This window comes from Teleopsis dalmanni, chromosome 2 (genome assembly GCF_002237135.1).
Source record: "Teleopsis dalmanni isolate 2A chromosome 2, ASM223713v2, whole genome shotgun sequence".
NCBI lineage: Eukaryota > Metazoa > Arthropoda > Insecta > Diptera > Diopsidae > Teleopsis > Teleopsis dalmanni.
Genome location: NC_051847.1, coordinates 208,310,214 through 208,336,936, shown reverse-complemented (window position 1 = coordinate 208,336,936; position 26,723 = coordinate 208,310,214). Strand labels below are relative to the sequence as shown.

The 26,723-nt window shown below is 27.7% G+C and overlaps 2 protein-coding genes across 3 annotated transcripts in view; one reads left to right on the top strand and one right to left on the bottom strand.

Moving 5' to 3' along the window:
• LOC119685116 (putative uncharacterized protein DDB_G0286901) overlaps positions 1-26,723 on the bottom strand; it is a 236,351-nt gene that overhangs the window by 152,235 nt on the left and 57,393 nt on the right. The window lies entirely within an intron of this gene.
• On the top strand, positions 966-5,101 carry LOC119685121. Its single transcript, XM_038099327.1, has 3 exons — positions 966-1,623; positions 4,480-4,612; positions 4,680-5,101. Exons 1-3 carry the CDS (start codon positions 1,017-1,019, stop codon positions 4,957-4,959), a joined length of 1,020 nt encoding a protein of 339 aa, XP_037955255.1. The 5' UTR covers positions 966-1,016; the 3' UTR covers positions 4,960-5,101.

Below are 26,723 nucleotides of genomic sequence, written 5' to 3'. Positions count from 1 at the left end.
TAAAAAAAGTTTTACATTATTTACATTATTTAAATTAAATTATTTATTAATTTATAAGAATCAATTATTGTTATGATCTATTTATTAATTTATTAAAAATAATTAATTATTCTTAATTAATTTAACATTTTGAAAATAATAGTTAGTAACATTAAAGTATATTTACATAATTTATGAAATATATTTATAGTTGTATAATTACAGATATATCCGTGTTAGCTTATACGGATATATCTTAATTCAACTTTCAATAGTTTCTTGATTTCTCCTATAGAACACTGTCTCTGTATAAATTATTAATATAAACAAGTTAAATAAAAATTGTTTATAAGTTTCATTGAAGAGAGGAAGTTCGTTAGATCAGTTATATGTTATCTACGATCAGCTTAACATCGGAGTACGATTCCAGACCGAAGACGTTAGTCTGTGCGATATTTCAATGTTATTGTTTACTCATTTAAAAAATTCGTATGAAAACTCTCTTTCACATCGTACCTGCTCGTAACTATTCAGAACGGAATTCTTATTAAACATTCATCACCACTGCCAGGTACATTTGTAATTATTGAACTTCAAGTCACTATAAATGTGAGCGGATACCGTATGGATACGATGAGATCGAACGCGCACATACACACACATGATAACATAAGCGTAAAATAATGAATTGGACAGTCGTAGGTGTATTTATGATGCGCAACCCATCAGAACGCAAGCTCTACTTTTCACGCTTAAAAACGAAAGTGATCTTGGTGCGCAACGATTAGAGTCGATCTTCGCATTGAAGAATTGTCGCAAGGCATTACAGTTGGTGGTGACGGCTGCTAGCGGTAATACGGATTAAAAAAAGTGCTGTGATAAAAATTAATTGAAAAATATTATTTTTAAAAAGGTGATAAAAAGAAAAATATAATTAAAAAAAATTAAAAATATTTCAAAAATTAAAATAATATATAAAAAACAACAAAATCAGATTTTTTAATTAAATTAAATTAAACAAAAAAAACCTAAAAATAATGACAGATCACTTATTGAGCGCAACTGTCGACGAACCGCCGGCGCTTTTATCAAATATTGCCGTAATCGCGCAAGCCGACGGTAGTAGTTCTTACAGTGATAATGATTATCAATCGGAAGCTGAATTAGAAAGACCTGTTCTTCTAGAACTCGGTACGAAACCTAACCCAACGGCTAGTCCATCTCTTGGTGCCTACAATTCAATCAGTGATTATCGTTTGAATATGCATCTTCAAGATATAAATAGCACACCTACATATTTAACAACACATTCCACTCCAGGATATGGGACTAATGGCGAAAATAGTACATTACCACTTGTTGCACAATTATCCAGCTTGTACACCAATCATTATGCACAACCACCTATGCCAACAACAACCACAATATCACCATTAGGTGCATCAAGTTTGGCTTCAACCCTGTCATATACATCACACATACCGCAAACAGTGTCCTCTTGGCCAACAGCGGATATGGAAATGAAATCAGCAACGGAAGTTGTGCCACCACCTATGTACGTGTCTTATATTAATGCTAAGGAACACACAATTGCAAAGGATATTAATCCTTCATGGAAGGAGAAAGCTTTACAATTGGAAAAAGGTTTGTGAAAGTGATATAATTTATTTAATTTTATCAAATTTAAAATCCCATTAACTAAATGGACAGTGATCAATCCGAGAAATTATTCTTTTGCTTGACATTTATACATATAAAATTAATTTATTGGATATAAAATATTTTTAAAAGATATTGTCTTCATCATCTTAAAAAAAATTTATGCTTAAATGAAATCCTTTTCCAATATTCTACAGTTTCTTCTTCGATAGATTTACAGGCTTAAATTAATATTTATATAAATCAGTAGGATTGCAAATTTTCGTACCCTATATTCCCTTTGGTACCATTTCTACTATTTTTTACTTTTAATTTCTAATTCTATAATCATATATTTAATCAACTAAATGAGTTGGTTAATAGAGTAGAGCAGTAGTAGAAGAGAGTAGAGTAGAGTTTTGGCAGGTTATTGTGCAAGTGGAGTTTGCCCATCTTTATTCACAATTTGCAGTACTAATGGTACTATTAGACTTTGTTCAGTTGAGAACTTGTTAAATTAAATTATCTTTTGAAAAATATCTTCATGAACAGAATTTATAGAATACTCGCACCTCATTAGCAAATGTATGTATGGATTTTGTACGAAAAAGACAATTATTGCTGCATATTTAGAGAGATAATTGCGTTAGTGTAAACGTAGTTTCACATAAAAATAATAAATGTGATGTCCTTGTTTTTGAAATATCATATATTAACTTACAAGTATCATAGTTTTCGTATTCTTCGGGTTTTAAGTGTTGTAAGGGGTAGGTAAGATTTAATAAGAATAACTAAAAAGTGGCTAAAAAAGAGAAAAAATCGCTATTATCACTATTTGAAATTTTTTCAATTTATTTTCAATATACCAATAAGACTATTATAACTAACAGCCAGTTGATCAAATGAGAAATCTACATAGTCTTCTGTGGAAACTTTGTTATCGACAGATAATTTATGCTAATCTAAAAGATCCCTTAAGCGACCTCTAATCTACGATTATTTCCATACCATATGACAATCTATGTTGACAACATATATTTATAGATTTACGTTATTTTATTAAAGATTTAAAACCAAAATCTTTTGTGGCAAATATATAGCTATACTAGAAGTGAACTGAGTATGTGCTAAGCATGGAAATATATAAAGATATTAAAGAAAGAAAGTTGTATTGCAGAAATATGTTATACAATGTGTGTAAGAAAAATTAATCCATAAAATTTATATGTTTTATAAGAATGATATAAAATTATAATTATACTTTCATTATATGGTTATATTTGATTTTAAAAAACAAATTTACAAAATTTTTAAATAATTTTCAAAAAGAAATAACTTAGACTTAAGATAATTTTGATGTTCTCATTTATGTTGAAACTATTCGATCCAGTGCACTTGAGCACTTTTACTCTTTATTAACTCGAGGTATTTTCGAAACCCCTCTTTACGCCTTGACTGGATTTATGTTGATCACTTCATCAGACTAAGCAATAATTGACCTTAGATCTGCATACCTTCCCGAGGAATGATGTTCTCATATTTCAAAAAAAAAACCAAAATAATGATATTATAAGAAGGTATTTTTAGCACTATTAAGCTTATTAGTAATTTTATTAATCCTTACTTAATCTAGATTTGTTTTTGACCACTCTTGGTAAACAATGGGTTATGTCACTGTATAGCACCATTAGGTGTACAGGGAAGTATTTCAACACTGTAGTATAGTATGTCTTCATTTTATATCGTCACACCATTTGGATACTTGAATATATATTTTTATTGATTGTATCAGTTTTAATTAAGTTCATAGAGGGTTTAACGATATTTATAAAAAAAATCCAATTATTTTTGTTTGTTACCATCAGTATTGACTTTCTATCAACAGGTCTTAACTGTCTACTGACTTTAATAAGATTTCATTTCATTACCTAACTGAGGAAAAAGTGAGATAACTAATAGATATAAAAAATCTCAGACTTGCTTTTGTTCCATTCGAATAAGATGTCCCACCAAGTTCAGATAATTTTAATAATATAGGTAATTTATGAAACGCCCTTTCTAATTATTTTGAATCTTTAAATCTTTTGGAATGAAAATGTACACATCTTTTGAAACATTTCATATTATATAAGTATAATTAAATTCCAGGGTTATATACAGAGTTATATATTTTGTAGTTCCAAAATCATACATAAAAATAAAACAGTTGTAATTGTGATTTCAATAGATTTCATCTAATTTGTGTATATTATATATACATATATAATATATTGTAAAATTTAAAACCTTAAATTAAATATGTATATAAGCCTTGGATGTACAGTTTAAAAGATGTCACAGAAATAGTGCTGTGGAATCTTAATGACGAAATGGATAATTCCTTTTACTTCAATATTTACTTAATTCCGTCTATAATTTCCAGTTAAGCATACGCCTTAATCTTTCTATATCAAATCCTGTTTGGACATGACATACCTATATTCACGAAATACATCACTTCTAATGTGATTACACATCTTCATCTTGCTTGACGTTCTAAACCGCGGAGTTTCCTGTCGGTTCCAATAAACTCAAATAATACGTTTGAAAAGAATTCAATAAGATATAACTTTATCGTAAAATAACTTTATTGTAAAGATATAACTTTATTGTAAAGAACTCGACTTTATTATATACTTTGCAATATAATTGTTATGTGATGGCTTTCCATCACTCACCACGAAAGCAAATTCAAAAAAGTTTTGAAATTGATTTTGAAATTTAAATGAAAACATTCTAATTTATTTAAGTATAACAAACTTCTATTCATAATACGATTTCTATAATAATCAGTAAACTATATAATCGCCATTAAAATTTTAGATTATAAAAAGACTGCATGCGATAGAGAACGTACCAGAATGCGTGATATGAATAGAGCTTTTGATTTATTAAGATCAAAATTACCAATATCAAAACCGAATGGAAAGAAATACTCAAAAATAGAAAGTTTAAGGTAAATACTAATTACTCACATCAATTTTAAATAATCGTGAAGACTATATGATATTTTCTTAATACAGAATTGCCATCAACTATATCAATCATCTTCAACAATGTCTACAAGAAGAAATGCCAGTGATATCGACTAATGGTGGCAATAGAATGGATGATTCAAGCCTTAATGGCACAGATTATTGCGATGATATGGATCCTCGTCGAAAAGCTTTTCCACCATTCCATTATGAACGCAAGAAAACAACATTTAAGTCCGACAGAAATGTGGATGAGTCACACTCTTATAGTAATGGGCTATGGACTGATAATGGTTACATACCTAATGGTCATGAAAAATGGGAATAAAGTAGTATAAATAGAGTAGAATAAATATAGTTAACCAAAGAAGAAAATTCCGCTTTACCTACATTTCATTGACTGAAGCTAAAAAAAGGGATTTTCAAGGATAAGTGCAATTTCGGTACTGAAAATATAATATATGTAGGTATATTATAAAAAATTAAATTTATATTTATATATACATATATAATTAGTAGAAATAAGTAAATATACATAATAAATTAAAATTGATAAAAAATACATTAATTATAAAATCTTTGTCGTAATTGAAACTAAAATAATAAATTTGATTTTTATTAATAAATATATTGTTTTTTTTAACGCCCGATATTTACTAAGAATGAAATCTAGTAATATTGAAAGACTTTCAATTGCTCATATAATTATAATAACAATAATAATAATAATAATATTTTTAACTTCGATGTATTAATTTCTTTAACAACAATTTATTTTGTTTAATGTCTTAGAAGGTATTTATCATTTAAAGCGCGTTTTTTTCTTACATTTGTAAATAAACAATTCTTGTCAATTAGATTATGGACTGATAATTCATAATATATTCACGATATGATATGCAAGCATATTTACATAATTGATATATGACCTTACTCATATCTTTAAAGTTGAGAGTTTTGAGATTTTACATATCTTTTATGGTAGAAACTATAATTATATTTCTATTTTCATTATCCAAGTAGGCAAAATTTTTACACAGAAAATAATAATAGCTGAAATTTAGATAACCCCAGAATACAATAACCCCAAAATATAGTAGGGGTAGAATATGATAACTTCAAATTATGATAACTCAAAGAAATGATAGATTTGAAATACGATAACCACAGAACACGGTAACTAGTAATACATGGAGTCGTTGTTAATTTTTGATCTGTGGATGTATTGAACATTCTGTATAATGTATTATAGCTTCCCTATTGGTTTTGAAAAATGTGCATTCCTTGAGTCATTACAAAATGAAATATATGGATTAGAGGACCGTTAGAGTTCTATACAATCACATATAGTAATTGATAAAGCAAAATTTATAGCTGATAAAGGCCAGAATGAGAATATATAGGCTAAACTGCGACCGGTAATCACATATGAGAGTGAAGTATGCCGAATAACAGAAAAACACACAAGCTTACAATAATTAAGAAGAAAGTGGTCTGATAGAAATAGAAGTAGAATAGAAAGAAAATTTTATATTATTTCGCTAATTCGATTTATAGACGGTGACACAAAGATGAGGAAACAAGAAATCTAAAGAAATAGAAATAGAAGAAATAGATCTATCTAAAGATAGATAAGATGAAACCCTGGATACACGCTTACGACATAACGAAGATAGAGATGTATTGACAGAGTTAAGGATGATGAATTAGGGAATTAGAGATACACATATGGAGAATGGTAGTAAGAAATTAGAATAATTGGATTAAACAATTATGAAAAGGGCGTACATTTTAATGGGCTGTCTAACCGTGGAAGAACAAGAAGATTACTTAAATCAGTTTTTATTGATAAATAAAATACAGGAATAACAAGGGTTTGAGAAATTTTGTTATATATTTGTTGTTAGAATAAAGAAATACGAGTATTAATTGTTTCAAATCACTTTAAATAATAACTAGATAATGATTATTAAATATGTTTAGGAAGAGTTTTTCTAAATTGAATTATTCTGATTATATGTTGCTGTTTTATAGTTGTTAATAATATTAAAATAATTACAACCATAATCTCTCTAATATTTTATAAATAATTACTCATTAATTATAAACGCTTTTGAGAAAAAACTGTTTAGTTTCTTATTCTAAATGAGAGTTTGTATAAGTTTAAAAAATACTGAAACTGTGGAAACTCAGTTAATTATAATTGTAATAATCAGTAAGTAAGTTTAGGTATAAAACAAGCATGTTGTTGCGATTATCAACACTTGAACAACTATTGCCCATAGTGAGACCTTTGAAGATGTCAAGAGGAATCGAGCTATAGTAAACTTTATTTCTAATATCGTGACATTTGCCACTGACCTTAAGCCATTTGGTGTCAAGCTAAAGTTAAAGAGATTACTGTGCTATTTGTTATAATTTTTTAATTCTAATTTGTTAAAAAGGATTAACAATTTTCGAGAAGTTAAATTAGTTAAGTTAAGTTAAGCTTAACTAGATATAAATTATACTTATTTGTGAATTTATCCAGATATTTGTGAAAGCATATAATAATTAATGCTTTCGGAAACCAGAGAGACTAGAATGTAAAAGAAAGACATTTTTAGAGGAATTTTGTGTCAGATCGAAACATACCAAAATTTCTAAGATAATCAAAGTATAAATTATTGAGTACTTTGACATCAGCAATCTGTTAAATAAGTAAATAATTGTCTTTATGTTTGTATTGTTTTTTACATAAAACGGTTTAAATATGTTCATATAAGGATATGAAATGCTATTGTATATTCGGTGATTCTACTATTGATAAATGTGTTTAAACAATAATGCGTTGTCTTTCACAATTTTATAGGTTTAATGTTGTTGCAATCGACATAATGTCTGCAAAAATATAAAATTTTAATAAGTTAAGGTTTTAGTTGTTAATTCTCATTTAAGTTTGTGAAAATAATTTAGTGATAAATGCAATTTATTTTAAAAATTATTGATAAAACAATATTGGTATTAAATAATAAAGTTTAATAACACTTTATATTATCAAATTCCGCTACTTTTTTAAGGACGACATTAATCTTTTGTGTTGTATTTTTAAATTCAATATAATATTTTGTGATAATTTATTCTTTAACACTCATATGTATTATTAGTAGAAAATGACATGTGCTTATTTAAAACAAAAGCAACATCCAATTATATTCAATAATTTCTTATAAGCATATATTTGAAATTATAAATTTTTATATGTACTGTTCATGAATTCAACAAATGTTATTCGATACTCGCTCCGCTGATAGCAACACTGCGCATTTAATACTCAAACAGAAACGTCAAAAATTTTATGTGTAGTCTCGTTTGTTAAGTGTTGTGTTCGTGTGTATTTAATCATGGTGTGTTATTTTATTTGATATTTTAATAGGAAAATTATTATTTAAAAAGAAAACAAAATATTTTTAGTTAAATAAGTGAATAAAATATATAAAAGTGATATTTAAACTTTAATCAAATAATGTTTCCCGCTAATAATTACGAAATTATTTCCACCGTGTAGTGTCTTGCGCATATAAAGCGTATAAAAAGCAACAGCAACGACTATTCTAATAACAATACCAAAGAATTGGCATAAAAAACAAATAGAACAAGGCGAAAATTTTGTTAAATAATTGCATATAAAAATAAAATAAATTTGTTGTTTTTAAAACAATAAACAAAGAATTTGCCGTAGGCTGCCGCACCACTCTCAAAATAAAATCTTGAGTATTGTTATGCAAAATTGTTTTTTGAAATACATCCAAGCATTTCTACCGGATTATATAGACTTCCATTTAGAATTGCAGCGCACAATAACAAAACAATAGATTACAATTACTTTTGTATGAGATTCTAATAGAGTTCTTGCTACTGTTCCATTAAAATCTCACTGCTCTAACAAAACAAACAAAAACTACGTAGAGCGCCAGAGAGTGCATGTGCGAAAGAGAGATTGCGTGAAGAGAGTCGAATTATAGGAACCAACCCCGCTCATTTTATCAAAATTGTTGATTTGTTTTGTTTTCAATTTTGAATGAATTGTTTTTGTTTGCATATTGTGTTTGCATTCCTTTCATTCTTGCAGGAAAATCGTTTCCCAATTTCACCAACAAAATCAAATTCAAAGTCATTCAGTTTGAGTTACGAATTCATCAAGTGAAGTGCATTATCTGGCATAAGTGCAGTCACAGTTTTTTATTTGCATTGTTTTTTTGTTTGCTAATTTGTTTGTAAATTAAAAAACAAAAACATAGTTTTTAAAAAAATAATATGTGTTTATGTGGGTAATTGATTTAAAATAAGCCGTTTTTTGTGAATTTTTGATGCTTCAGAACTATTTTTTTAATAGAATAAAAAAAGCAATTACAATATCAAATAAGTAATATATTTTTTTTTTTATATAAAACGATTTACTACACGTCCTTCGGAGTTGTATTGTGTATTATTTTTGTGTTTTTTTAGACTAAGAACTACTTAAATCATTTCTTCAAATTTCTTAAATTGCCAGAGTTGTCAACTTTTTTTATTTAAACTCTTGTTTTTGTTAGGGAAGAATTAACATTTTCTTCGCGACAGGTCCTTCATTGGTTTGCATGGCATTGTTATCGGAATAATGATCATCTATGTTGTTGATCTCATCTGCTGATCATCTGTGTTGATCTCATCTGCTGATCATCTATGTTGTTCTCATCTGTTGATAATTTACTAATTATCTTAAAATATAATGTACGCTTTCATAAAACACACAGTCTCTTTCTTTTTAGTCTATTCCTTCTAAAAATTGAGAAGAATTGCTGTTGCATATAGTCCTGTATTTTTCCATCTTAAGCGCCTCCTTTCATAGGCGCTTATTGATATTTGTGAGTATGACTAGAAATTGAGTCCAAACGAGTGCTGTAATTTTAGTTCACGGTCTGAGATCTTGTATACATGGTGGTTGATCGATATCACCCGTTATGAAGCGTTTCGTGGATATTAGAATTGATTTGTTAAAATGTATTTGAAGAATATTTAGGAAGATTTGTCAATCAAGCCATAACGCAAGTATTTCATGATATATTGTTCAAAATCAAAGATCAAACTTCTTTGAAGGTTTTGTAATACACGTAAGCCGTTTTTTTTAACATAATTGGAATTTGAAATGAATTTTGACACCATCCAACAAAACTAAATATCTCTTCCACTATTTATCTGCGCTCTTTAAAAGCCTTGTAACACTCGTACGTCCTCGTTTTTGATAAAAGCACCATAATTCTATTATCTCCGATATCTGTTTTATGAGTGTTCATGTATTTTCGAAAAAGATATAGGTAGTAACAACAATAAGTAGTTTAATTAAGATGAATAAAGATTCAGATAGACGGAATGTTTATCTATGTGCTTGTAGTTGAAACTTCTGCAATTCTTAAACATTCATTATAATTTTATGTTGTATTTGTTTATATATAGAATATAAAAATGAACTTGTAATACAATTATGAAATAATTTGAAGCTTTTGTGAATATAACACTTTGTTTCTAATATATCTTATAAATGGAATTGTTTTCTAATCAATAATATAAACCCATGGATATACAGATTTGAAGTCAGGGTTCAAAGCTCTACTAACTCAGTGATGATAACATTTAGAATAACCATAGCGAAACAAAATCATTCCAATCATCTTCTACTTTTTAGTATAATATTTTTTGATAGACTACTTATTTGGTTACTTAATTACAGCTTGTTATTAGGTTTCACCTGACACAACATTCCTCTCCAGGTGTCTGTGCTGTGTACGCGCCATTGTCAGAAATATCGTTATCCAATGAATGAATTATCTATTGATTGTTATCCAATAAACTTACAATAAACGTTTCTCTTGAAAATTTCCAGTGCAGATTCATCATTCTGTGATATCGTCCATGCTTTTGTGCCATACAGAAGCATAGGTAGGATGACTGACCTATATTCCAATTGCTTATTGAGCCCATATTAGCACCTCTTGACAGTAGTAATTCTTTGTCTGATTTCCAGTTGTATGTCATTGAAACATTTGAAAGTATAGTCACCAGTCATCGGCTCGGCCTTCGAGAAACGCATATTTTTGTCAGTAGCCGACATATTATTCGTTCTGTTACATTACTGCTTTTATAAAAATGCATTCAATTTTTCTTAATCCGATGCAACGACTGTGCAATTAGTTAGCTACATTGTGTTAATGTCATATTTATTGGTTCATCTCTCAGTTAATCTGTTCTGTCTCCAGCATTGTTTTCATCATAAATATTCTCCATATGACATGCTAAGTACTGAAACTTTTTTATTTAAGTATTTAGAAAGAATTTTATTTATTTATTTGTGAGTTAAGATTAAAATTAATTTTAAAGTTAACTAAGCATAAATACTGGACATCGAGGTCGTTCGACCTAGTGCATTTAGAAAACAGATCTTTGGGATAGATGCAATCCTTTTAAATTTTCTTCTTCGCGAACCCCTTTTCGCACTATTAAGTGTTACGAAAACTTTGTCGTTATTTAATTCGACAGATGGAGCCCCATAAACATGACCTATGACTCTGTCAACTACTGCAACTTCATTTCCATGCATGCGCTGTACAGTAGCCTAGTAACTCCAAAAATACTATTTAGCGGCTAAATTTGTGATTTGTTTCTTTCGATTGTGACTTCTCCAGCCAAACAAAGTTTTGGACTTGAATTTTTGTTTGTTTTGGCGCAGCCGAGAGCGCGTAGAGCAAGAGCAGTCCGTAAAACACTCCCATTAAATCAAATATTTGTGAGCTGTTGAATGAATTGATTTGACTGCAATCTCCATAATCGAATTGTGGAGAGAATCTGAAATTCGTAAAAGAGCAAAGCTGTTGAGAGTTTGTTGTTTGCTTGCCTGCTTGCCGATTTCTGTATCTGTATCTGTATCTGTATCTTTTGCTGTTTTGATGTTGGGGCACAAAGTTCCGAATAAGTTGAACGACAACTTTGGAGCTTATAAGTTATAACAAAATAGCAGTTCCCGCACGTCGTAGTGCAAATTTGATTTGATTTTGTTGTTGTTCTAGAAGTGAATTGAATTCTCAATTGTTTGTTTAATAAATTTATGTTTCAAAATTTAAATAAATATTGCAAAACAAAAAAAAAACACGAAAAAAAAAACAAAGCAATCTTTTAATAAAATATATTTAAAAAATATAAAAAGCAAATAAATCTCAGCATAAAGTATTGTTTTGTTGTGGACGGACGTCAAAATTTGAACACTGTAAAAATATATTTTGTTCTTGCATATAGAGAAAAATATTTTGTGAACAGAATTCGGCAATTTCGGAGGCAGGCATGCGGCACGCCCTTGTACCATAGAAATGTTGTTGCTAATATTTGTTTAAATTCAACTCGCATCGCATAATTTTGCAAACGAAGTATATTTACAAAAAAGAAAGAAAAACATATATATATATATATACAAACAGAATGCGTTCTATTGTTTTTATATATTAAAAAAAATATTTAATACGATTTTTTTCTTGTTCTATAATTCCTAATAATCAGTAAACATACTATATATTTGGGTGGTATATGTTCGTTCGTGAGTCTTCCATGTTATATAAACATAATTTCCTCAAATATCTAAAATTTGTTGAACATTTCGATTAAGCGCAAAAAATAAGATACATTTTTACATGTTTAGACAATTGTTTATGAAGTGATGAAATCTCTTAGAAGTTGTAGAAGAACATCCAAAACCAAAAACAAAAACAAAAACAAAAAAACTACTTATAACATAATTTCATCATATACTTAATAATACAAAAACACAATAGTGTATACCAAGTATAATTCGCAAATCATAAGGTTTGTTCTGGAGGTATAGCCTCCGATTTATATATCCAAATGAAAATGGTTGATAAATCATCGAAGTTGGAAAAATTTGCCGCCAATATGAATACAACTGGCGCCGGTGGTATAACCGGCGTTGGCGGTTCAACTGCGGTGCAAAGTGGAAGTATTACTAATATGGGTGCCGGCAGTGGGAGTGGTCATCACCAAAATGGACAAAAACCTGTGCCAATGAAATTATTTGCTGCCTGGGAAGTCGATCGCACACCACCTAATTGTATACCAAGGTGAGTCAGTAAACTTATTAATTATATTCGCATGCTTTATTATTATTATTATTATTTCATACTGCAATTATTTGCTTTAAATTAGCATACATTTTTTAAATGCTTGACTGCGTTTTTATAGTACTGCGTTCACCATTCACGAGTGTTTATTCTTGGTTTTATACATAAATTTACATACAATGAAATCAATTTTTTCAGTTGTTAATAGGTTTGCCTTAAAATAATTTGATATGTGGAACCCAAAATGTTTAAATTTTTAACTTTAATTTACATTTCATATTAAAGTTCACACTTTGTACTCTCATAGTGATATATAAGCTATTAATTTGTCAGATATGACAGGATGCTATTAGTGTCTATTGACATAATTTTTTTATTTTATTTGTCATAAATTTTATGTTGAGTTTGACTCATTATTATCTTATATACACATACTTTAAATATATATACATACGTATAGTCATAGAATTATTTCCTGAAGATTACACAATAGGTGCCATTGTCTTAATTATAAATAAGAGATATAGCTCAAACTTAGTATATCTATCTAGCTGAATTTTGAAATTAATATTCATTATTACAATTTTAACAATACTTTTCTTATTTTATTAACAAACTAAGAATAAAAATAATATAAAACATCAAAAAAATATTCTCTAAAAATTAAAACTAAAATAAAAAAGCATATTAACATATCTATATCTACTTATATATTTACAAGTACATAGCCTAGGTTAAAATTATGAAATAATATAGATATTATAAAATAAATATCTAATTAAAACGTGGAAGAAATCTAAATTAGATGAATGTTTAAAACATTTTTTAAGAAAGCACATATTTGCTGAAAGATTCAGAATAAATGACGTGTACTTGGTATATCTAAAATCTTTCTCCCATTGCACTGTTAGTGCAGGTCCGAAGTAACTTGGTTAATATATGCCCTAACGAGATATAATATGAAGCTAGGCTTAGCCTGCCTTGTCAAATCTCCTGTAGGGCATCTCTACTGGCGCTTGAAGGGGAGATACCGGAATACCTGTTTTATCTATGTGCAGGCTTGTCAAGAACCAAAGTTTATGTATTGGGCGCCTCATTCTTGGACGCATTTGGCGATATTTTCTTGGCCAGATTCTTACATTTATTAAGGTGTCTGGCTGGTTCGAATATGCTTAACCTTTTGCCCAAAACAACGAGAAAAGTGAAATCAATATAGTGCCCTGAATTCTATCCTCTTTTTATTTCATCTATCTACCTAGCAGTAGTTTTAATTTTTACTATTGTTTGGCAATTTGTTTGTCTGCATTAGCTTAGACCGTGAAATGGTACTGTACGAAATGACTATCCTCACAATTTTTTATTGTTGTTCTATAAACAAAAATTTCTTTAACTTTGGGTGATGAGATGTGGATATATTTATATAATGCTGGCCTAAGTTAACAATCTTTAGAGGGTTTGAATCCAAATCGTAAATACTATGTCAGAGCAGTCAAAAATAAAGGTAATGAAGATTTTATTGGCCATAAGTTAACATTCTTTGGAAGATTGGAATCAAAATCGTAAATACTATGTCAGAGCAGTCAAAAATCAAGGCAATGAAGACTACTTTCATAAATGAACATAGTATGGTTTGTTCATATCTCAACTCTTGCTGATATTCTAACATCTGATAAGACTATACAAAGATTTATAAATGTACTGTAAAGAATGTGATATATAAATTTAGACAAATTATAAATTTCATTTATATAATAATAATGGTATATACTCATACAATATAAAATTAGACATATACATTAATAACTCCTGAATTTAAAATAATTAACTATTTATTTTTAACAAAATTAATTGCTGATACTATAAAATTTTTTAGTTTGTTCTATATATCAAGAGATATCTATACTTCTAAAACCGATATCGCATATATATATCATAAAATATAATCATTAGCTGTTTAATATTTATTTTCTACGATTGCTACAAAATAGGTTTCTGAACCGTTGTCCTAAAAAAAAATTAGAAACATTAAAATTACTATAATATTTCTTAATCAAAATAATATTAATTAATAAATGTTATCATTCATATTTATATTCTTGCTAAATGAATAAAAAATTACAATGGAATGCACTGTATTGTATTAAGTCATTATTTGCCGAACCAGTTATTCTGAAAGTGAATCAGCTAACAAATTCTGTGAATTTTTAAATTATTATAAGAAAGTTTTAAATCTACTAAAATGATAAAAAAAATATTTTTTAATGCTCACAATACCGCTATAAATGGAAACTTTATTTATTTATGTATTAATTTTGCATAATAATATTTCTATATACTCGTATGTAATTAGTTGTGTGTAAAATAGAACATTATTGAAAAAGTCTTAACTAATTTATTTAATTAAATATAGATTATTGGAGTTAAAATCTAGATTATTTGCATGCATACTATATCTATTTAATGTAAAAGCATTATTTAGTATTTATTATATTTTTCTATATGTTATTAGAAAAGGACCTAGACATACGTAAATTTATAGTGTAGCTATCATATATTCCTGGAGATTTCTTATATGATGAGTGAAAAGTTTTGTACTTCTTAAAAGTTAGCTGAAATTTATAGTGTAGCAATTATATATCCCTGGAGATTTCGTCTACAATGAGTAATCATCATATATAAGATGAATATACCATAGTATGTTATCATGTAATATATTATTCTACATCCATTGTATATGCTCTTATTTTTTCCTATACTCGTGTTATAAACAATAAGAATAATAAGAGAAATATTGAATATACTATTAATTTAATTATTGCTTTCCATTCAGACTTCAATATCTTCTATAAGTTTGTCAATTGCTATAAGTTTATATATTATTTGATGCGTTTACTTAGTAAAATGCATTATCTCATGATTAATATAAGCTTTATATTGTAGATATTGCTTTCCAATTAAAAAATTGTATATTGAACTTTTATTTATGTTTTTTTTTATTTTATATTTTTATAAAATCAATAAAAAAATAAATACTTTAAGAATATTAAAATATTAAATACTTTATTCATTTAAATTCACATTATTGCTTTATCTTTTTTATTAACTTGAACTTTTAAGAGTTTGACGACATTAAAATTCATACATATACATATAGACATGTATTTGTCTATAAGATGTATAATAGATACTTTAGACAGTCACCAGCTAATTAAATGTTGTCTAAAACAAACAATACGCGCCACTTAACTTTTTCTCTAATTTATTTAGATTGTTTACATATTTTTTGTTATTCTTGGCAGAATTCTTAATCACTTCAGAAGTCCGTTATTAAAAAATAACCAAAAAATAAATAAAAATGCAAATCGTAAAAAATTTATGAATTAAAAGGTTGTAAAGTATATAAAGATTTCAAAATACTTTTGATTGCAAAGATTTTTTAGTTCAAGTTTTATGTTATCAGTTATATATTTTTATTATTTTTTTTCTTAACAGCAACCAAACAAATTTTAAAAGATGAAAGATATTTTCCATGTTATCTTTTTTATTGATTTAAATAACTTAATTTTTTTCCTTTCCTGGAAAATTGTTTTCTCTTTATCTAAAATGTAATTGAAAAAAATTTATTTATATATAAAAAATAAAGAAAAATGTAAAAATAAAATAAATTATAAAAATAATTTTTTATTTATTATAAGTTTTAAATAGAAAAAATTTTTAAAAATGTAGATAAATACACAGTATAAATAACAAAGAGCCTAGGTTAGGTTTAGAAGGCACCTGCTGACAGTTGTGAGCGATGCGTAAGTTCAGAAATTGAAATCCAATTTGATTTCCCTCAACCTCTCCCTCCAAGGTTCTTTGCCTACTCAAAGGTAATTGAAATTAGATTTGTATTTGAATTTGGAATTAAGAGGTCACAGGATCTCGACGCCAGGTGCCCCTCTCGCTCGACACTTACCGTCAATACTGGGGATCTGACTCCCTCACCGTAACTTTAAAATTATCAGAAGAAATTGGTGATGCAAAAATCCCGCCTTCCTGTGGGGTGGGTTTCTTTATAAGTCTGCCACCCCATGCGCAAAAAGACTCGGACTCGAACGCCCCTAACAGGGGGAAAACAGATGTCGTTAAAAACAGGCGCAAGCAGGTAGGTTTTAGTTGGTTGCTCATCAGCCGGTCTGTCTAACATGGGAAACCCTACCAGGAGGTAGCATACCATTGTATGGCACCCCCGTTAATGAAGCCCGACGAATCACTGCAGCACTAGGCTCCCATACCACGATAAGCCACGTTCCAAGTGGGGAAACAAAGAGCCTAAATTTTATAAAATCAATAATATTTTATTTATCAAAAATATTAAGCTTTTGCTCAGTTATCATAAGCTATAGACAAGTTCAGAAACGTTCCATTTTATAGTAATAGAAGTTAGTTAACATGGTTTATAATTTATTTGTTTTATATTTTTAATATTATAATACTATAAATTTTTTTATTATTATTAGCTTTTTACATTTTATAATAATTGGGAAAGAAGCTTCATCATACTTTTCTCACTAATTCAATTATGTTTATTGAAACTTTTCCCACACTGTCAATTATTTTCACTTAAAAAGTTAAAGAAATTTTAAATATGTATAATTAAAAGAACACATATTTTGAAATATTTATAATTAAAAAAAGTAATATGATAATATAATAATGTTTTTACTCCATAAAAACTTTACAAAGAATTATTTGTTTAAAATAATTTACAAAAAATTATGAGTCTATTATCCTTTGTTTTTTGTGTTTATATTTAAATTCCTTCTCTACGGAAAAAAATTATTTTATTTTACAAAAATATTTACTTTCTTATCGGTCGTTAATACATTAAGGCTTTTCCACATAAAATGTTTTTACTTGATTTACTATCCATAAATTAACGTTAAATGCAGTTAACAGAGTTTCGCTTTGAGTGAAGTAAAAAGTAATAAAATCAATAATGTTTTTTTTTTTGAAATGCATATCTCCGTCGTATTTATCTATATAGTACAAGTACTTCATAAGTGTAGTATTTGCTTATCAGCATATTAATATTTTTGAGATATTTTTCTTTTATTACGTAGATTATTTTTATGTTTATATAAATTTTTTTGTTAACGTTTATATAAAATTTTTTAAAATAATAAAATAATTTTAAAAATAAATTTTTATAAAATATATGTAATGAATTATAAGGAATTTAATTTTCAATTCTCAAATATTTTATACAATAATGTAAGTACCCTTATGGTACTCGTCGAAGCATATAAATTTATCAAATGTGAACGCAACTTGATATAATTTTGTGTAAATTTATGAATCTGCTTTATGATAGCACTATTTAGATGAGCAATAATTATGACAGCACAAAATGTAATGCTCAGCAGCGTAATTTTTTAGCCAATATCGTTGCAAATTTAAATATTTGTGCAAACTTTATTGATCAGCTGTGTCTTTATCAATAAATTATAAAATAAAATACCTAAATTGAGCAAAAAGTCCAAACTATAAAGTATTTACAAAGATATTTTTGTAAATGATTTGCTTGTGTTGAAATACAACTTTGTTTTGACCACAAATAAATTTATACGATATAAGTTTATTCGGTTAATTTTCGTATAAATTTATCAATTTTGTGTAAACTATTTTTCATATAAAATTTGGCACTTCATGTATCAAGTAAATAAATTTATACCTTTATAAAGTTTATAAGGAATTTATCAGTTTAGATGAGTACCCCTAACATATTATATGAAGTTAGTCCTATTTAAAAAAATTCTAAAAAAAAATGTGAATAATATATAGAAATTTTATTTCAAATTAAATAAAAGCATATTAAATCTTTTTGTCTATTTAAAAACAATCTTAGTTTTGCTATGTTATGGTCTGTCAAATAGAATGTGACACGCTACACAAGTGGTCTGATTATATCTTTTGAACAAACAAGTGTAGTCTAATATTATGTTTCCACTGCTTATTGAATAAGTGTAACTTACTAAGTAAACCATACAAAAAGCTTCTCTCTTTTTTAACTTACTTAGAATTAAAGTAACTTTAAAGAAAAGTGAGACGAAAAATGTCGAATGCAACCCTTAAAAATAAATTTCCCATAAGGGAAATGATCAAAATTTAAAATATTTGTCATATGTTTTATATGTAAAATTTAAACAATTAACAGCTGTGCTGTAAACAAATGCTCTGAGGAAGTAAGTATTTAATAAAATCATTGTTTTTATTAATTTAATGCGTAATAGATACATTAAATCTATATACATAAATGATTTAATTTATCAAATTTATATATAATTTTTTATGTAATATATTATTAAGTATATATTATTAATTTTATTTAAATTAACAGAAGCTTTCTTAGAATTTTTTAACTTTTTGATACATTAAAACTTTTTGATTAATTTCACATGCAATAAGTAACTTACATCAATGGAAACGATAAAATCTTAAAGTTACTTAAGTAACTTACTAAGTATGCAGTGAAAACATGATATAACTGAATAGTAGATATTCTTGCGGTTAAATATAAGTACGAATGCCCGTTTTCGCAAAGTTCTAAAGACATACCGGTATTGTTTAACTGTATTGGGTCCTGATAGTATCTTTGTTTAATTCTATTTGTTTCTCGCTTTATTTTAGGTAGTAGGAATCTGTTATTAGGAACAATGTATCCAACGATAGAGATATGTTGAAACAGATCCGATATCGCTGCGAAAAAAAAAATATTTGAATTTAAAAACAATGTTACTTGTAGATAGCTTTTATTTGACTTACGTCGCCAATATTTCGAAGTTCCTTTGGTGGTGTCTTTCTCTTCTCTACCGACGATTATTATGCCATTATTTTTATTCGCATTTTTGTTTTAAATATAAATTGTTTAATAATAGTGTCACTTGTCTGTATTTATACATAATAAATATCTATTAAATAATATAAATAAATTGTACAATATATTAACGTATAAAATTAACATAAATAAATGCAAAATATCTTATTTGTTTACTAGGAAATTGGCTTTAGGTACGATATTTAGAGTGTATTTTTGATGGCTGATATTTTTGATTTTTATTAAATCATCATTTATTTGTTTAATACAATAAAAATGTGCAACGTATAACACAATAAAAGTACAAAATGCTAAAATTGTCAGAAAATACTATAAAATGTTGAAAAAGTTCAAGGTTGCGAATTGTGGGCATCGTTAGCCGTCCATACCGGCTAAAATTGGCAACTGGTAAATGACAAGTGGTGCTGCAGACAAGCCCGGTCCGCAAAATTTTCAATTTGTCGACAAACGTTTTTTTGCGGTTTTTAATTAAAAATTTGTAACAAAGCATGATTTCCTTTAAAACGTAGTTCAGTAAATAGTTCAAATGAAAAAATGTTTAATATTAAAGGTAGCATGTCATGCTTCAGATAGATTTATGTATGTGCTTCTATTCTATTCTAAACATTTGGGAGAGTGTGTTTTAGAAATATACTTTACATACTCTTAACCTACAGTTTATTGTTCTACCCAAAATTCTATTTTCGATTTAACAAAAAAGTTGCTTCTGTTCATGTCGTTTTTGTGTTTTTTTTGCTATATTGTGTGATATATTTGCTTTTGGGTATTGCGTTTGGTATTCAAATATCCGTGCCTAAATGTTCGAAATAATATTAAATTTAGTATGTAGTATTAAATTTTAAAAATTGTAGTAAATAATTAATTTCAGAAAACTTTTAATACATATATTAAAGATAAATTAAACTTGTTCATATATCAAATTAATAATTATTTCGGTTTTTAAAGAAACAATTTATTTTTTGATATATTTTAATTTTAATCTTTCAGATAATTTTTCAGTAAACTTAAAAAGCAGTTTAATCGTTTTGGGTTGAAATCAATGCAGTATACCTTCTGCTCAAAAAGTACTCGGATTTTGTAAATAAAACACACAAACTTAAATTTTATTCCAAATTTATTTTATCTCCTTCAAAATATGCTCCATCTGAAGCGAAACACATATGCCAACGCTTAACCCAATCTTCCATACACTTTTCGTAGGTCCGTGAAGCTATGGCTTTTAATTCCTTCAGCGAATTCTCTTTCGACGATTCAATCGAATCAAAACGCTTACCACGAACGGGCAATTTGAGTTTCGGGAACAGGAAAAAGTCGCATGGATCCAGATCTGGCGAATATGGTGTCTGAGCGATGACAGTGGTGCCGTGTTTGGTCAAAAAATCGCGTACAACAAGAATTTTCTATAGTAAAAATCGCTAAATGCACTTGACGTAGTCTTACATTAACAGCTGCTGTAAACAAACTAATTGACAGATGGCGCTCAAATTTGTACCATATGTCAAGAGAGGGTGTACCAACATAAGAAAAAAAAATTTTTGAAAAAGGTCTTTTACTTAAGGAGTAGTTAACAAACAACAAAATCCTTTTTGAGCAGAAGGTAGCTACATTGAACTTACTAACTTAATGCTAGTAACTCTTTAGTGTTCTAAAAATTTTTTATAAGAGAAATTTATTATAAAGGGTCAAATCAGATCTTGAAACCAGCAACCAATACTTTCTGTTTTTGAAATTCGGTTGTTTTTATTTGCTTGTGTCAATCTTCTAAAGCAATGGATTCTGAGATATTTAATACAGATACTCATTCCAATGGTATTTCCAGTAAGAGTCACTGAAAAACAGTTTTCTCGTTTCATAGTTAGTATGATATGGGCGGACTTTTCGATATTGAATTTTACCTTTATTATAGATATCCCTGTTTCCCTGAATCTGTGTTTAAGTTGGTCTGGGAGCAATTTCAGTTGACTGAGCTAAAGAAATGAGTGAGGTATTGTTTTAGATATACATATCAAAGAAATTTTTTTTTATTTCCTCAAGGTTATATCTTAATTTATGCCGAAATACTTAACTCGTCTACTGATTGGAATGGTGTTTCCAGCAAGTTTCACTGAAAGATAGTTTCATAGATTCATAATAAATGTTATATGACGAGACATTCCCGTATTGACTTATTTTTCAGCGTTTCTATAAAAGTAATTATTTCTTGAATGAGACTGGGAGTAATTTCATATGGTTAGGGTGAAGAAATGAGTGGTATAGTCTGTGATACATATATGTAAAAAAATTTGTTAGTAAATTTCTTCTACTTTTCATTATAAAAATTCAAATTTCTAAACAAGACATGGTTTTAGATTTCTATTCTATGATAGTTTTAAAGATTTATAGTTTTTTTAGTTTGAATATCATAATTTGACTAGATATATAGTCAGTGTTTGTTTAAGTTAGTTAGTAAGTCTGTTTTTACTTTTAGTTTAAAGTTCATAAATTGACTAGTCTTATAGTAAGCGTTTGTTTTCATTTTGTATCATTGTCAAACATTTACGATTTTAAGAATTATGACGGTAAGACGATAGTGAGATACTATTTTATACCGAACAAGGAAGAGGGGTGTTTTGTTTAATCAATTTGTTAAGTTATGTTGTTTAATTATGTTGTCATCTATAAATCATTATGAAATGATTTAGTTTATGTAGTTTCTAATGTGCCATATCATAGAACCATCAACTTTTAAACCCTTATCCAAAATAGTCCGATTGGTAAAAATTACTATACTTGTAATATGTACAAAAATACTGAATTAATTATGTGAAAAAATAATAGAATCAATAAAAAATCATGTGAAAAGTGATAAGCCATCTGGCTAAATAAATAATAATTATAGGATGCCTTTGGGACTCAAATATAGTAGTTTAATAATATTTATCATCAAAAAAAAAATTATATATCACGCAAATGTTCACTTATGTAAATGTCTATGATTTTATTTAAATCACGCTTGTGTCACAGCTGTTACATTCACCAAAATAAATTAAAAATAATATTAAATTACAGTAAATATATTTATCTTATTTTATTTGTATTAATTATTTTTTATGAACCATTTTAGCATTCAAATTATTTTTTTATATATTATTTAAAAGATTTTTTTTCTAATAAGCTTGCCAAATTAGTTTACAATATGGCCATTTTCAACTTGTCAACTCAGCTAAAAAATTCAGGAAAAATAAATAATACATTATTATTTATATATATTGTTAGTTACTTTAACATGTGCAATGATTGCCAGTGTTTTTTTATTGCTTCGGGTTTTCAAGTGAGAAAAGTAAATATCTGACAAATCACATAAAGTCCAAACACAAATACCAAATATTGTGTACATATAAATATTTACTGAATATAATTTATGCATGCGTGTACATTTACGGGTTTGTATCTTTTGTTTACCTAGAAGCCAACCTAAAATAATATTTAAATTTAAATCTGTTATCAAATTTTATTCTGTAACTGAAAATTGAACATACGCTATTTGCGCTGGAGAGCGCGACCTATCCCACGCGCTACTTTATTGCGTTTATTGGCTTGAGCTGACGTAAATGCGGAATGTTTTAGAAGCTCATCGTAATGGATGGAGTCCGATAAACAGCGAGTCTGGTAATTAAGTGCCGATAAAATGCAATATCCTAATAATTCATAATTTGCATTAAGCAATTTAGAAATTTATGTGAACATTAAATGTGTATTATGGTGTGTTTCGTCTAATTATGTGGGGAAGGGACAAATAAAATTTGATTACCAAATCCACTCAATTTTTGGTAATTTTCTCATGTATTAATTAATAAAAGCGGGGTATTCAAATATATGTAATCTATAAATACTTTTTAGAAAAAAATTTGGCTTTGAAACCGGAACTAACATCTAAATCGAAAATTAAAAAAATCACTGATGTTTTTTTTGAAATTAAAAAAAAAAATGTATTGGTTCAGCACTGCTTATTTATGTCAATTTTAGACAAATAGACATAAATAGTATTATTAGGGGATGTGGCACTGCGACCATCGTGTCCATTGTATCCCCTTCTAGGTTTAGAGTAGGTCTTTAAGCCCTGCTCTTTTTACGTCAATAAAAAGTAGTATAGAACCTACTTTACAGAGTTTTATTGTCTCTTCCGTAAAAATATACATTCCCAGAAGCCTATTTTGTATGTGTTTAGACAAAAAGACAAATATATACACAATATATACTTCAAATTGAATTGAAATAGAAAACGATATTTTAAGTGAAACAAAAACCGAAACTGAATCGATATATAGTGGTAGTCCAGTGTAAGAATGTCGATATAACGAATGATATTATGATTATAATAGTTCTTTTTTTCAACTTCATTAATGACTTTAAATAACGAACATTTGCAAAATCAGGCACTGTTCATAACGAATGAGTGGTATTAAAATCTTTATAATAGTTTTGTAAAGTTTTGTAAACTGTATTTGTCCAGTTTCACAAAATTGTACAGTGAAAGATAGAGTAGATCATATACATACAATTTTTTGAAAATTACATGGTATTTGCATTTTTCAGTAAAAAATTAAGTACACATTTATCAGGCATACTTCAGTCGACAAGATATAGAGTCTTAAAAAAAGGTGGATCTATTATTATTTCAAGAAACCATATACTGATCACGATAACACTTTAATTGAGTTATAAAGAACCAAACGTTGAAATAGTACTTGTTAAAAATGTACTAAAAGCAGTTAATGACAAGCAAACGGACATTGTAGACTTTTTCAATAATAGGTCAATACATCTTAGGCCGCTAAGTGCAGTCGTAAGACGTAGTTAATACTTAAAGTTGGTTTGGTATGTTTTTGAAATAGAATAATAAGGAACAAAAAATTCAATCTAAAACTTTAGTCATTTTAAATCTTAATATCTTAGAAGCTGTTCTAAAAGCTATATGCAAAAGTCGTTTATTATTCCATGATAATTATTTTGTTCTTGCATTTATAACCTATTTTTGGAGAAACTTTATCTCAAAATTTTGCAAACAATTTGCACAGAATTTCAAAAGTATTATGTGGGAAAAGTTTATACCTATCATGTAATGTTTCCCTGCAATGAGTCTCTGAGATGAACTACTTTCTGTTAATTTGAGAGTATTTAAATAAAAATATAGTTTTTTAGTAGTCTATTGTTTTTATGACCTCTATTTTTCTTTTATCTTTTTCGTTTCATCAGCACTATGAGTGCTGCTGTTAGTTGTGCGTTTGTATATTTTACTCTTCCTGCCATTTTTTGAGATCTTAAAGTTTTACTACCTGTTTCCGCATATCCTTGCAAGACGCTTCCTTAGCAATTACGATATTTTACTACACTTATGTATGTAAAAATACTTTTATTTCCTTTTATGGTGCTCTGTACTATTTTGTGTAGCTTTTGTGTAGTTAAGTCACCTAATTACTTTTATATTTCAACAAGTACTTTTTGTCCATCTGTACTTTTTATCTATCTGTACTTTTTATCTATCTGTACTTTTTATATATATATCTATTTTATATAAAAATTAAATAAATGAATTTGTTTAGTGCTGAAAATTGAATCTAATTGTGCTCGCTTTTATCATAATTACAATGCATAAGCCCAATTAAAAAATTTCAAGGTACTTTCAAATTCAATTTGTACTCCCATTAAATTTATAATAATTGAATTTAGTGCGCTGTGCTCATACATTATTAAAATATGCTAACAAGTTTGCGAAATGTACTTTCAAACATAAAAGAATTTTAAAAATGATTTTAAAACAAATTTCATTAAACTCAAATGTCAAAAAAGAAAACAAAATTTTTTCACAAACTTGCGTTTTGCATAAACTGAGTATAAAAACTTGAAAGAGAAGGAAAAAGGAAATATCTTTTGTAGCATTTGCAGTAAACAAATGCAGATAATAAAAAAAAAATACGAGTATCTTGTAGATAGTTAACAAAACTGGCGTAGATAATTGTACTGCCGAAAGTTTTATGTACTCAAAATGTAACAAGTTGCACCCCTCTATACTTGTGAAAATTTATATAAATTATATCTGAAGTACTAGTTTATATACATATTAATACTTGTGTATATATCTGAATACATTTGTATATAGTAAAAAAGTCTGTAGCCGGTTCTGAAAAGAAAGCATAACATAAAATGGCAAATTTGGTTAACAATCCCATTACTTCGTTACGACTCCTACTCAAAATGCTTGCTGTACGTTAGGTTGTTTGTAAATGACTTTTATTATATTTTCATATATTTTTAAGTTGATATTAAAATCTCAAGTGGGCGCTGACTGTGTGCCCCGGACTTAACTGGTTCGCCTAGCCGCCTAGCTGCTAAGTGGTAGCTCTTGACTTGATCTTTTACTTATTTTTGCAATTTTGTTGAAGTAGTTTTTGCGGTTCACTTTAACATTTTAAAGTTTTTTCTTTACACTAAAATTTAAATGTATTTTAAGTTTCTGTGATCCTAAAATACATTCCCATGTTCAATTTTTTATGTACATATGTTTGTATACATACATACATCATAAGTAGACACTTAGTAACCATTAAATTGCAATTATACACACATGTGTAGACTTTTCTTTATTTACGCGTATGTTCAGTTGGAAAATGTTATTAATTTATTTAAAGTAAAAAAAAGAAATAAATACTCAGATTTTATGAGGATAATATAAATAAATTTGAACACTTCCAAAAAGCGTCTGATATTTATCTAACAACGAATGCTTAAAAGTATCTATAGTGACGAGAAAAAAATTGCAAACTCACTCAAGTTTGCGTAGTGAATAGCAATTATTTTTGTATACCTACACTTGAAATCGTTTTGAAGCGGGTCTTTCACTTTTTGCCGGGCTTTTATAGACAGTAAAATTAGTCGGCAGTGATACGCTCAAATTTCGCTTTCTTCATGTATGTCAGGCCAAATTAACAAGTTGTTCGAGTTGTCAATGCTGATGAAGTTTTTTACGCTTCAAGCATAAAAACTTAACTATTTCAAGCAATTTGCATTAGATTTTTTTTCTCTATTTTTGCA

Excerpts from the sequence above, each read along its gene's own strand:
- LOC119685121 (XM_038099327.1), top strand. The coding sequence starts at position 1,017 with ATGACAGATCACTTATTGAGCGCAACTGTCGACGAACCGCCGGCGCTT. Across the intron at positions 1,624-4,479 it reads AGCTTTACAATTGGAAAAAG|ATTATAAAAAGACTGCATGC; the intron begins GTTTGTGAAAGT and ends TTAAAATTTTAG. Across the intron at positions 4,613-4,679 it reads TCAAAAATAGAAAGTTTAAG|AATTGCCATCAACTATATCA; the intron begins GTAAATACTAAT and ends TTCTTAATACAG.